The 12,847-nt window shown below is 36.6% G+C and overlaps 1 protein-coding gene across 18 annotated transcripts in view; it reads right to left on the reverse strand.

Annotated features, from left to right (window-relative positions):
- The window catches only part of RALYL (RALY RNA binding protein like), a 708,475-nt gene that overhangs the window by 73,172 nt on the left and 622,456 nt on the right, over window positions 1-12,847 (reverse strand). For all 18 annotated transcript variants that reach the window (XR_012019940.1, XM_072804062.1, XM_072804061.1 and 15 more), the window contains one exon: window positions 2,929-3,092. Coding sequence is in view for 17 of the 18 variants with exons in the window: in XM_072804062.1 (XP_072660163.1) it covers window positions 2,929-3,092 (164 nt within the window). In the remaining variant the exon portion in view is untranslated. The remainder of the gene's footprint in view (window positions 1-2,928; window positions 3,093-12,847) is intronic.

Raw genomic sequence — 12,847 nt, forward strand, 5'->3', positions numbered from 1 at the left:
ATATCTGCCCTGGGAAACTAACACATATAAAAAGATCAAAGAGCAAATGGATATATGAGGGAAATGTGAACCAACAGAAAGGCTTATCAGTAAAGGAACAAAGTATTAGACACAGCAGAAGTCAAAGTTAAAAATAGCAAATGGGATATTATATAAATGTAAAAATTACAATTCTCCAAAAGGTTACAGTCAGTATTGAAAAGGCCACAGACTCAGGAGTTTATACTCTGGAACCAGATGCTCTAGAACCTGGCTACAGTTCCTCGCTCTGTTATTGAATGGCTCTGTGACTTTAGAGATACTACTTAACTTTTCTTTGCCTCATTTTCCATATCTATAAAATGAGAATTATAATAACACTTCATTTATAGGGTAGTTATAAGGAATAAATGAATTTATATATGTAAAATATTATAAAATGAATTAATATCTATAAATGAAGACATATATTAATGCATGATTGAAATAATAGCTGTCATAGAGTAAACACCAAGAGTGTCTGCTATTATTCTTTCCCCTATTATTAATATAAAACACTGTATAAAAACTATTCAAGCCACGTGGGATATATAACCAAACCTCAAGAAAAGAAAAACTTTATAAAGTCACTATCGTTGTAGAGGATTTTTAGGTAATCACTTTCAGAATTTGGCATAATTTTCCACAAAAGAGCAAGTTGACAGAGGACTGTGTAATACAACCAACAAGGTAAAACACATACTCTGTTCTCTATGAAAAGCAGAAAATGTATTCTGTTTTTCATTTAGAAAATCTGATTATTATGGAGCCAAAAGAAACCCTCAATAATATCCTCAAAAAAAGATTTTTTTATAGTCCCTATTCTCTCTCCATGATCCGAGAAAATTAGAAATCAAAAAATAAAAGGGCCCAAGCAATGTAACCATTGTTTTGTTTTAAATAGTAAAAGATATTTACTTTCAAATAACTTCTAGAGAGTACTACTTTTCTCTGCAATAGCGTAGTATATGACTGTCACATGGCTGAGTCCTACTCAGTTGCACTTGCCCCAGAATGGCCACCGACCAGTGGTTCGTAATGAGGTGGTACTATCTCCTATGGGAAGATTTAGAAATGTACAACACTATGTACAGTTGTTACAAAGACCGAGGAATGCTACTGACATTTAGGGTTTGGGGGTGAAGAATGCTAAAGTTCTACAAAGCCCAGAATACTCTTATACAATATAGAACTTCCATGGTCAAAGTGCCAATAAAGCTCCCATTTTCAAACATTGTTTTAACGGGGACGACAGGGCAAAGACCACAGATGCTTAAGATATTTCCATTTGAAATTAAGTTAGTATCGCCATGGTAAAAAAGTCTTCTCTAAAACTAGCAGGCAATTCAGTGTTCAATTTTTCACAGCAAGAACCAAATTCAAGAACTTTCTTTGCTTTTGACAATAATCTGAGAGCATATGAGACTCTTCAGAGATTGCTGCAGAAAGTAATTTTCTTTTATTACTAAGACTCAAAAAGGGAATTCATATTTATCCACAGAATAGATAGATAAATGGATAAATAAGTACACAGGGAACTGTAAATCAATTTAATTTGCTATTTGGCTAAGTCAAATTCTGAGCAAACCAAACTTGGGTCATTTACCAGAAGCATCAGTGCTTTTGGCAACTATGTTTTGGCACATTCTTATGTGAAATCAAAATATTGTAATAGTGTTCTTTCCTAGTATTTCTTATGGTACTAAGGTAATGTTCTATTGTAGATAGCATGTGGGGATGAAAATAAAGAGACATGGGTTCTAGTCTTGGCTAGGTGACCTTATCTGTGTTTACTCACCAATTTAAAATTGGGATAATAGTTTGCCTCGTTGGTCTTAAAAGGGGGATGCAGAGTAACCGTAAAGTCCCTACAACGGCCTGCCCAATTGGCTACTCTGGAACTTGCTCTCCCTCTACTCTTTGACCTTATTTCCAGCTACATCTTCCCTCCCTTCCTCTGCTTCAGCCACACTGGCTTCCTGGTTGGTCCTTGACTATTAACCTAAGGTCTCAGCACTGACCATTCCCCTCCCAGAATGTTCTGTCCCTGAGAGCTTCAGGCTCACTCTCTCACTTCCCTCCTTCCATCAAGTCTCTGTTCTAATGCTACTTTCATCAGAGAGAGGTAAGCTATATACCATCCTATGAAACTTTCTCTTTTGCTTTATTTATTCTTTGATATAGGGATGATCTACTGTGTAACATCTCATATTCTAACGTATTTCCTTATTGTCTGTCTCTTCTCTGCTGCAAAGTAATCTCAAAGAATGCGAGAAAATTTTCTTTTCCTAATGGATGATATTCTAATAAATTAGTTTTTCTGAATCCCTCTCTCTAAAAATTTAGCGATGTCTTTAGTTGGAAAGTTTATATCTCTACTTTAATGTGAAGTGACGTTAATATTTTATTTTTATGGCATAATATATACTTTCAGACACATAACCAAGAGTGATTTAGAGTAGTATGGGAAGTCACATTTTTCACATCTCTATTATGTCATTTGCCTATCTTAATTATCTCAGTGCTCAAATAGTCAAAGTATGCACTAATTTTGCACACTATTTCCTTGAAAAGATTGTATGTGCACTCTCTTTGGAAGTGATTTTTTTTTTTCTTCCCTAAAAGCAACATGTTGTATTTCACAACTTAAACATGTTACAAGCCAGGTGGGCCAAGAAGCATGTTACTTGCTCTGATAAAAGTTTTGTAATTGGTCCTTTTATTAGTCATGCTTGTGTGTGTCCCACTATGAGGAAAGGTTGAGTCCCTTCCTTAACCATTTTATATTTCTCTAATACTTTGTACATAATGGAAACTCCAAAATTGTTAACTTATTGAATATAGGCATTTGCACAATGACAGGCAGCCCCTCCCTTCTTAAACAGAAATCAAGTAAGGAAGAGTACTTACACTTAGAGCCTGATGAAGATGACCCACTGACGGTAGATCTCGATCCCCCTTTCATGGAAAAGACTCCTTTTCCCCTGCGAGTCGTTGTGACAGCCACTCTGGGACGCTTCAGTGGAATCACTGCACGGGGGGGTGGGGGCACACGCCCGTGGTAATCAAATAACCTTCACAAAACACAAGTGTGGCTGAGAGTTGGTTTATGCCTAAGCGTTCTATCAAATGCGTGAAACAATTAAGAGAATGGCCTCGTAAAAAAGGTCGATAAATGCTCTTGTTATTGTTGTTCTCACACAGGCATTTATTAGAAACAGGATTCTAATATAGTCTATGCATTCTGGGCATTAGAATCTGACTCTCCAATATCACCTCATCCTTAAGGTATGAAAGGACAAGGAACTTTGCCCCAACAGTACCCGGCAATTTGTTGAAATCATGCTGACCTATGTTCTCAAGTATATTTCTTTGTGCAGTTTAACAGATTTACCCTTCTTAGAATAGAAATCTTCCTCTTATATAGCAACACTTATTAGCATACTAGCTTGAAAAGAGGAAAAGGTCATGCAGAATTAAGGACAAAGCAAGGCAAATTATTGTTCCATCACGAAACAGCTCATAAGGAAAATAATTTTGAAGTAAGTCTAGATTAAAGAGAACTGTAACACACAAATCAACATGGTGCCACACCTGTCTCTAAGTAGCAAAAGGCTCCTCCAATGTAGAAAAAGGAAGACTGGGTTTGAATAGAATGGCACCATGCTGGTATTAGAGTACTGGTGGAAATAGGTATCTTTTTATTATTCTGACCATTTGCTAGACATGCAAATTGAACTAGTGATATTTGTATGGTAAGCTACTGAAAATTTCTTTAACCAAAAAAAAAAAAAAAAACTACCAATAAAAATTCTAGAAGCTTACTAAAAAGTGAAAAATGATATTCAGCACAATCAATGCATTTCCACTAAACGAGAGGCATAAAAGTATGGGAATATTTACTCTTTTATATAAATATGTAATTCATAGATTCAAAAGCTTCATATTGTTCATACTGCATACTCATACACAAATTTTTTGCACACTTAGCACATTTGAGAAACATAAAAGGTCAGAGAAAAAATATGAGCATATATTTACTCATTTACTTATTTATTTAAATAATAAATTAATTTTTTATTGGTGTTCATACTCACTCATTAAAAAAAAAAACTATTTATCCATGAACCAGTGTGTTATCCACTATAAAGAGAATCGTGTTATTGACTTAGAATGATCATTGATACTACTTTATTGTGACACCATTATATGGATTACATTCTCATAATTGTTTTAAAATAGTCAATATGAATAATCTATATGAAAGTCAGAAATGAATTTCAATAATAGGAAGAAAACAGTTTCTGTAATAGGCCATTTTATAAAATTACATCTTATTTATGCATACAGATGAATCCCTTTTTAGAAAATAATATACCAAATATAACAAAAATTGAGATAGGTGCAAAACATTCAAAACTATAATGCTTTGGAAGTAAAAACGTAGTATGTAAACCACACTTCAAGCTGAACTTAGTACTGAGAATGTCTCCTACTTTAGAGAGCTAAAGTGTTCAAAAACTATTTGGAAGCATGCTGGGGAGAAACTAAGAGATGTCTGGAAAGAAAAGAAATGAAATGAGACAGAGTTCAAGAGAGGTGCCATCCTCTGTGAATAAGCAAAGTCCATTAGAGCCGAAGAACTGCTAGCAAAGAACAGGTCATGGATGTCAACACATTATAGTTTACTTCAAAGAGTATAAGCAGGATGAAGCTGAAAAGGGTTATGAATATCATCCATACCACTAGGGGCTGGAAATCAAAAGGGTCAACTAAACCTGCCCCTCATTTCAATCACAAAACAAGGACTACATTACTTATTTATAAGTTGAATTCACACAGCACCTTAAGCTAGTGAAGCAAAATATGAAGGTACTTTTTATGAGCTATAACACCCAAAGCTACTGAGGGCGAAAAAAAAAAAATATGGCAATTGACTCATCTCTTCCAGCATAGATGCTGCTGCTTCAGATGAAAGGCAAGCTCTTTTGGAAGGACCATTTCCCCAGGCCATGAAAGTGCAATTTAGCTGGTTCATTAATTAAGCTAATCTATAAGTAGGGTTAAGAAAATTTCAAAAGCACAACTAAAATATACAGCGAACTAAGAATGTCGTAATGAAAATGCAGGCCAAGTAAAGCCACCATATTCACCACTACTTCAGCCACTATGTAATTCAAGAATGTTTTACAGGAGAGTGAAATGTTTATCACTATTTCTATTGCTTCCCCCAGCCAAGGATTATAAAGCCTCCAGTGTTGGCCAGGCCTAATCTTATGTTGAGAAAACAGAGCTGCATTCGTTCATTGCACTTGTGACATACTTTTAGTCTGCGACATACATTTTAGTCACACACTCAATATGTGTCGTGTCCTTTGCTGTCAATTCCTATAGAGCATAGCCCTTGTTCCCTGGATATTTTGGTAAGTTGCTTTAAAGGGCAATAAGTCTTCCTCATCAAGGAATCAGGTAAGGTTCTACAAATTCTTTTCGCCACTCTGATGGGAAGATATGTAGTATCAGAACTTATATTTTAAAAAGGGATGTGTCATTTACAACCCCTCCCCCCAAAAAAAAACCAACTAAAGAAGGATATGGGCACTTCACATGACAGCGTTATTCTGGATTTTACACAATTTCATGGAGTGGAGGCGTTGGTTCAATTTTCATTGGCTACACTGGAGTTTACCAGAAATAAAAGAAAGGAAGACTAGGTATTGTCCTAATGCACAAAACCTTAACCAGGCAAGGATGGGAAGCAGAGGCAGATTTTCTGGAATTCAAGACAGGATGTAGGGGTTCTTCTAAATGCAGAGGGAAGCAAGTGAGAGGTAACCCATGAAGGGAGATAGAACCATTGGATTTCTCATCAGAATTCTGTTTACAGAAAATCTAAGAAATTTTACCTTTATAAGGTGTTAGATCAGCAAATATTGTTGAGACATAGGAAATTGTCCAGTTAGCACTGCAGACTGACAACAAAGATTGCAATGCAACAGAATTAAAAGGAATCCAAATCTCAAAGGTCGGTTAAAAGCTTAAAGTTTCTTCTTTCTTCTTAAGTTTTTGGTTTCTTCCACTCTTAGAATTACATTCCTTCTCCTTAATGGTTCTCCTTTTCTTCAGAAGTTCTTCATTTTCCCTAATATGCATAGAATACTGTTTTCCCCCTAATATTTATTGGTCAAATAAATAATGATTTATAATGAAGCCAAACACACAATTTTTTCTTCCTCAAGGTCTATTTTAAAATAAGAACCCTAAGAGACCCACTCTCAAGCAGTAAATAAAGTAAATGCAAACAGATTTTACTAAAAACAACCCATTAAAGAAATCTGAGGATGTAATTGGCCTTATTTAATAAACATTTCCACTTTTCAAGTGTTCATTTCTTGTTTGGAATTCTGTTTGCTTTAATGATAGCTGAGATATGTAATTTTATTACCTAGCAAAAGGTAAAATCTGGTAAATAATATTTATGTACCTGATAAAAATACACGTAGGTTGTCTTTAGGAGAATATGGATATTTGCTATTAAAAATTAGCTGTGTTTTGGACAAAGCAATATAATGGCATATTGGCATATAAAGTGAATATACTTTGGAATTCTTGTTTTTATTTTATTTTTTATTTTTTTATTTTTTTCTTTTTTTTTAAGATTTTATTTATTTATTCATGATAGTCGCACAGAGAGAGAGAGAGAGGCAGAGACATAGGCAGAGGGAGAAGCAGGCTCCATGCAGGGAGCCCGATGTGGGATTCGATCCCGGGTCTCCAGGATCGCGCCCTGGGCCAAAGGCAGGCGCCAAACCGCTGCGCCACCCAGGGATCCCGAATTCTTGTTTTTATTAAAAGCTTTTTAGTATTAAGCTTAATAATAAAGCAACATTTTTGAAAAAATACACGAAAAACATAACTCTCTATCTCGTATTCTAAAACAACTGTTTTATGGAGCACCTGGGTGGCTCAGTTGGTTAAGCATCTGACTCTTGATTTTGGCTCAGATCATGATCTCAGGGTTGTGAGATTGAGCCCTGTGTCAAGTTCTGCCCTGGCATGGAGCCTGCTTGAGATTCTTTCTCTCCCTCTCCCTCTCCCTCTCTCTCCCTCTAAATAAATAAATAAACAACTACTATCATTTTCTAATCTTTTTTCCCCACAAGTATCCATTTTTTTCACATAGTTGAGAACATAATATATGCATAGTCCTGTATGCGGGCTATTCTCCTAGGTTTATATTAAAAACATTTCTCCAGCCTGCAAAATGGTCTTCCTAATGTTTATTTTAATTGCTGTGGTGCATTTTCTCAAACAGATATATTGTATTCTAATAAACGTTACCTGATTGACTTTGACTTAATGCCTATTTTTCTTTTTTTTAAGATTTTATTTATTTATTCATGAGAGAGAGACACACACACAGAGAGAGAGAGAGAGAGAAAGAGAGAGAGAGAGAGATAGGCAGAGACACAGGCAGAGGGAGAAGCAGGCTCCATGCAAGGAGCCCAACATGGGACTCGATCCTGGGACTCTAGGATCACGCCCTGGCCGGAAGGCAGGCGCTAAACCACTGAGCCACCCAGGGATCCCCTAATGCCTATTTTTCACTGTTAGCTACTGTGGTTTAAAAATTAAAAAAAATTAATGTAATATTTGCATAATATTTTGTTACTGAACACTAAATTTTAATTTTAGATAAATTATTCAGATAGATTTCAAGAATTGGTAATTACCTGTTTTTTCTTTTTCTAAATTTCCCTCATGAAAAGAGTTCTTCATTTTTCTTACTGTGAATCAAAGGCTATAGTCACCATGTGCTTAATGCTAACAAAAACATGTGGTCTGGACTAGGGGTCAAAAAAATGAGGCTGCCTACAGCTCAAAACTGAGAACAGGTTCAGAGCCATGTCCTCACTGGGGCTTTGTAGCAAGTGTGAATATCAGTAACCAGAGGATCAGAGAAGATCTTCCTCTGTGTCTTGATTCAACCTCGAACCCTTCTCTTCTGCATGTTTAACTTCCTACAGATGTATAGTCTATAAAATCAAATTAAGGTGTTGATTCATTTTTTAAAAAGATTTTATCTATTTGAAAGAGTGAGAGAGAGTGGGCACAGGCAGGGGGAAGGGTGGAGGGAGAGGGAGACGCAGACTCCCTGGGGAGCAGGGATCCCAACTTAAACCTGGATCCCAAGCCCCTGGGATCATGACCTGAACTGAAGGCAGATGCTTAACAGACTGAGCCCACCAGGCGCCCCAATACCTATTCCTTTTTAAGAAGGGATATATTTGAAATCCACATGAATAATTCTTACAGCCTACTCACTATATTTATTTTGTACCCTGCTTGAATTACTCAAAATTCATAAAATCTGTCTATAACTTCCACCTTGATTTCAAGTAAGCATTTGGTTTCAACTGAATTAGAACATTTCAAAGGCACACTTAACTGCAGAGCAGTAAATGAATAATTTCTATTGTTTTGTGTTATTAAAATTTTCCAAGATTTTCAGTGAAGTCTTCCTAGATCTTGTGCAGGTATTTCTTGAATATGCTTTTAAAGACAAGCCGGCTGAAATCTTGAATGATCTTTTCTGCAGTTTTTTGACCTTAATATAATCTTCACCCTTTGCACAACTTTGCTTTCTGTTATATTTTGTATACAACTCTGGGTAATGAAAAAGTTCATACATTCAAATAGCATTTTTGAGGTTATAAATAAGTAAAATGATTCTCCTATTCATTGCTTATAATTCTATAACATGGAGGAAGTGACTTGCCCAAGTTTAACCAGTCAGCACATATGCAATTAGGCCTGAAACTCATGTCTTCTGACTCTAAATCATAGGCCCTTTGTCAAGTGTACCATAGTGTTATTTCTAAATGTTTTAAGTGGAATACTATTTTATTAGATGGTAATTTAAACTTGCATAATGAAACATTCATTGCCTCTTGCTAATATGTTTTTCCAATATTCATGAATATATGCCGTCCTCTATAATCAATGAAACAACTGCAACTTATTGGGGAGTTTTTTTCGTTAACTGCAACTCCAGTAGCTTCTCTTCTGTTAAGTTACACAAGGTCCAGGGGCAGCCCGGGTGGCTCAGTGGTTTAGCGCTGCCTTCAGCCCAGGGCCTGATCCTGGAGACCTGGGATGGAGTCCCACGTCAGGGTCCCTGCATGGAGCCTGCTTCTCCCTCTGCCTGTGTCTCTGCCTCTCTCTCTCTCCTCTCTGTGCATTCTCATGAATAAATAAATAAAATCTTAAAAAAAAAATTACACAAGGTCCAAATTGTGCCAGAGTTGAACAATGCCCATTTCACATCATTTAATATGGATGTATGTGTTCTATATGGTGAAGCCCTTCTAGCATTTCTTTTTCTCTATTAACAGAAGTTTACTTATACTGGGGGTTATGTGCTTTTCCTGATACTGCTGGAAAAAGACTGGATTAACACTGCTAATATCTCATAAATTGAAAACATCCCCTGGGGGGATTCAATATACTTTTAGGTATATATCCTTTCACTTCACTTGGAAGAGTATAAATATTGATGTTTAGTTTTAATAACATGTAATGTCCTTCATTTAGAGTCAGACTTGACCTTTTAGAAGAAAATGCCATTTAATGCTATAAATTATTGAGCAGTGCTTTGTGTAATATGAAAAAAGTTTAGAATAACCACTCAGGTCTATTATTTAGTGATACTCTTCCTGATCCCTGAAACCACAAACAGACACTAACTCAGTCCTTAGAAAGTTATTGCTGGGCCAATGTATCAAAACAATGACAGTATGATGGCCCTTGGTGTAAAGTCCTTTTGTAAGCTGCAACTATCTAGGGGCTGAAAATCCCCAATCATATTAGAATCCCCAAACCTGGCAGAAACCAGATAGCCATAGGATCTGGATGTATGGCAGTGACCAAGCTATTATCTCTCAGCTTCAAACCCACCTTTAGCCACAGCTGGGGTTGGGACTCCGCCAACCGCATTTCTGTGGGGGGTCAGCTGGCTCCTTGCTGGGCTCAGCCAACAAAGGACCTAGAGGGAGACTGCAAGACTGGAGCAGGAAGACACGACATGGTCCTTCCTCTTTGGCTGCCTATTCTAGTCGGCATCACTCCTGCCTCATTTCTTCACCCCGGCAGCAGTGATGCATCCTGGGAGCAGCAGCTGAGTCCAGTATGAGTCATTTTGCAAGACCTGCACAAGAGTGTCTTCACATTCCCTCAAAGAGGTCTAGTTCCAGTCCTCTGGGTTCTCCCTCTGGGCTCAGAAAAGGCAGCAGCAGCTGAGCAGAACCTCCTAGTCCCAGTTTCTGCTCTATAATTTCCTTTATCTAGATGAAGTTTTGGTAATCCCAACCCTTTCCTCTGTTTCCTAGAGTTGGTACCTGCTTCCTGTAGTTGCTAAGTCCATTATGCCATAAGTGTTGTGTTTTTGCTTTTTCAGTTCCTTAATACCTAGTTGGAAAGTATTTTTGTACAATTATTCCTATTAAATATAACTACATGATTTCTGTTTTCTAAACCAAAACCAAAGCAGGTTGGGGTTAAAGGAAATAGCTGAGGATTCTTTCTTTGCAAGAAGTGTGTTGAAGATCCCCAATCACATTAGAATCCCCAAATCTGGCAGAAACCCGAAAACCACAAGATATAGATGTATTGGCAGTGACTAAGCTGTTCTGCTCTGGGAGCAGAAGGGAAAACAAGATAAACAGAATAATCCAGAGGTGTCACAATAGGCTATTTTGGAACAACTGACCAACCAGTTGATTTCTCAGTCATAGGGACAATGCTACATGACTGTCAGTATAAGAAATGCATCCACCATCATGGTTAATGGTTACTGTTAGCTGTTACTAGCTAACATTGTGCAGGAAAAATATACCAGGCATAATGCAGATCATTATTCATGTTACTTCATTTAATCCTCAGAACAATCTTATGAGGCAGGAATTAATTTCTTGCTCACTTCATGGATGAGACAACCTGTTTTGTGGTATTAAATAACTCGCTTAAGTTTGCACCACCAGTAAAAAGAGAAAAAAAAATTAACCACAAATTCAAGCAGAGTGTAATTTATGAGAAATTACTGTGGATAAAACTGTTAGCACTTTGTAAGCCATTTATAACGTCCAGCCTCTCCATTCTGTTCTCCCTTTGCGACAATCTATTTTCATAGGGAACTCCTGACTCTATCCACTAGTGGCGGATGCTTATATCTTTCTTAGCCAAGTGCAAAAAAATGGAAAATAAACTAATAAGGACACAGTCTGTTCAGACAGTCTGTTAACAATACAACCATACTGATCTTTTGTACCTTAATAAGCCAAACAGATTTTTATATAAGACAAATAAATGATTTGGGGGATTGTTCAGAGTTAGCTTTTTTGTGTAGTGGAGAATCATCTGAAAGCTTCAAGCTCTATAACTCTTTGGCTGATTAAGGCTCTTGCTCTTTGGTAGATAGGATAGATTTCTTTAACATCTATCTATCTATCTACCTACCTACCTACCTACCTACCTACCTACCTACCTACCTACCTACCTATTTATCTATCTATCTAATGATGTTACTGGGCTATAATTTAGATAGAAACTCCATTTCACATAGAAATTCTTTAAATGTAGAAGGAAATCACAAGATAGAAAACACTTAAGACAATGCTCAGTTTCATAATGACAGACTAAAAGACAATGTGTATTAATTTAAAACTTTATTCATAGCAATTAGGACAGTGTTCTGCATCCTGAAAAAAAAAATTGTATTAGAAAATGTTTTTAGAACTGTCAAAAACTAAAAGTTTCAAATAGTACGCACACTATTTAAATGTTATCTTTTCTTAATAGTAAATGGGCTTATTTTATGCTGCCAGATAATTTTTTAGGATAAGATACTATAAACTAATATTTATAAAAAAAATACTGTATTTTGATATAATTTTATCAATTATAAAAATGATTTGAGAAAACTGTCCTTTGAAATTCATATTTGGTCATAAAGGCATAATTAGTGGGAAAACTTTCTTAACTGAGTAGTTGAACATAGTGGTTATGAAGGTGTGTTCTGGTCTGATACCCTTTTACGCAAGGCTTTCTCCTTTCATTTAACTCCATGGACTAATATTGCTCCCCCTCTGTTTTGCATATTCACACAGTTGGTTACTGAATCTATATGAATAGTTAATAATTGTAGTCTTGTCATGAATTTACTGTATGACCCTGGGAAAACCAAAGTCTCTCTGAATCTAAGGAGATGAATTAAGGACACAAATGCAGTATCTACTATGTTTAAGACTTAATGATATTGCCCGAGGATACGACAATACACAAAACTGAGCATCCTTCCTGTCTTCATGGAGGAAGAGAGGCAGACAGGAATCAAATCCTGTCATCACAAAGCAATACAGCAGTACAAAAGCAGAAGTGCTGTGAAGGAACAGTACTGGGTGCTGAGAGAGGGGAACAGAGGAGCCTAATTTAGTTAGAGAGTGGTGTTCATGCTGAGATCTGAGGGATGAAGTCAAGTTAACTAGATAGCAGAGAGAGGAATGGGGTGAAGGAGCAGCAGAGAAGACGGTGCTGAGGGAGGAGGGTACATGGTGTTCTTGTGGAACTGAAAAAGGGGCTGCATGGCTGGACTGAAAAGAAGGCCCTTCCAAGGGATTATGAAGTTTCTTCCTTATTTAACATGCCCATTATGAGCTATTTTTCTGAGTTTGCATTTCTATACCTTGCAATTTTTTTTGTTTGTTTGACTAGAACTTGCAACTAAAAAGCTTAAAAGATATGTACCCTCATTGTTGTGTGTTTGGTCTAATGA

This window comes from Canis lupus, chromosome 28, assembly GCF_048164855.1.
Source record: "Canis lupus baileyi chromosome 28, mCanLup2.hap1, whole genome shotgun sequence".
In the NCBI taxonomy this organism is placed as follows: Eukaryota; Metazoa; Chordata; class Mammalia; order Carnivora; family Canidae; genus Canis; species Canis lupus.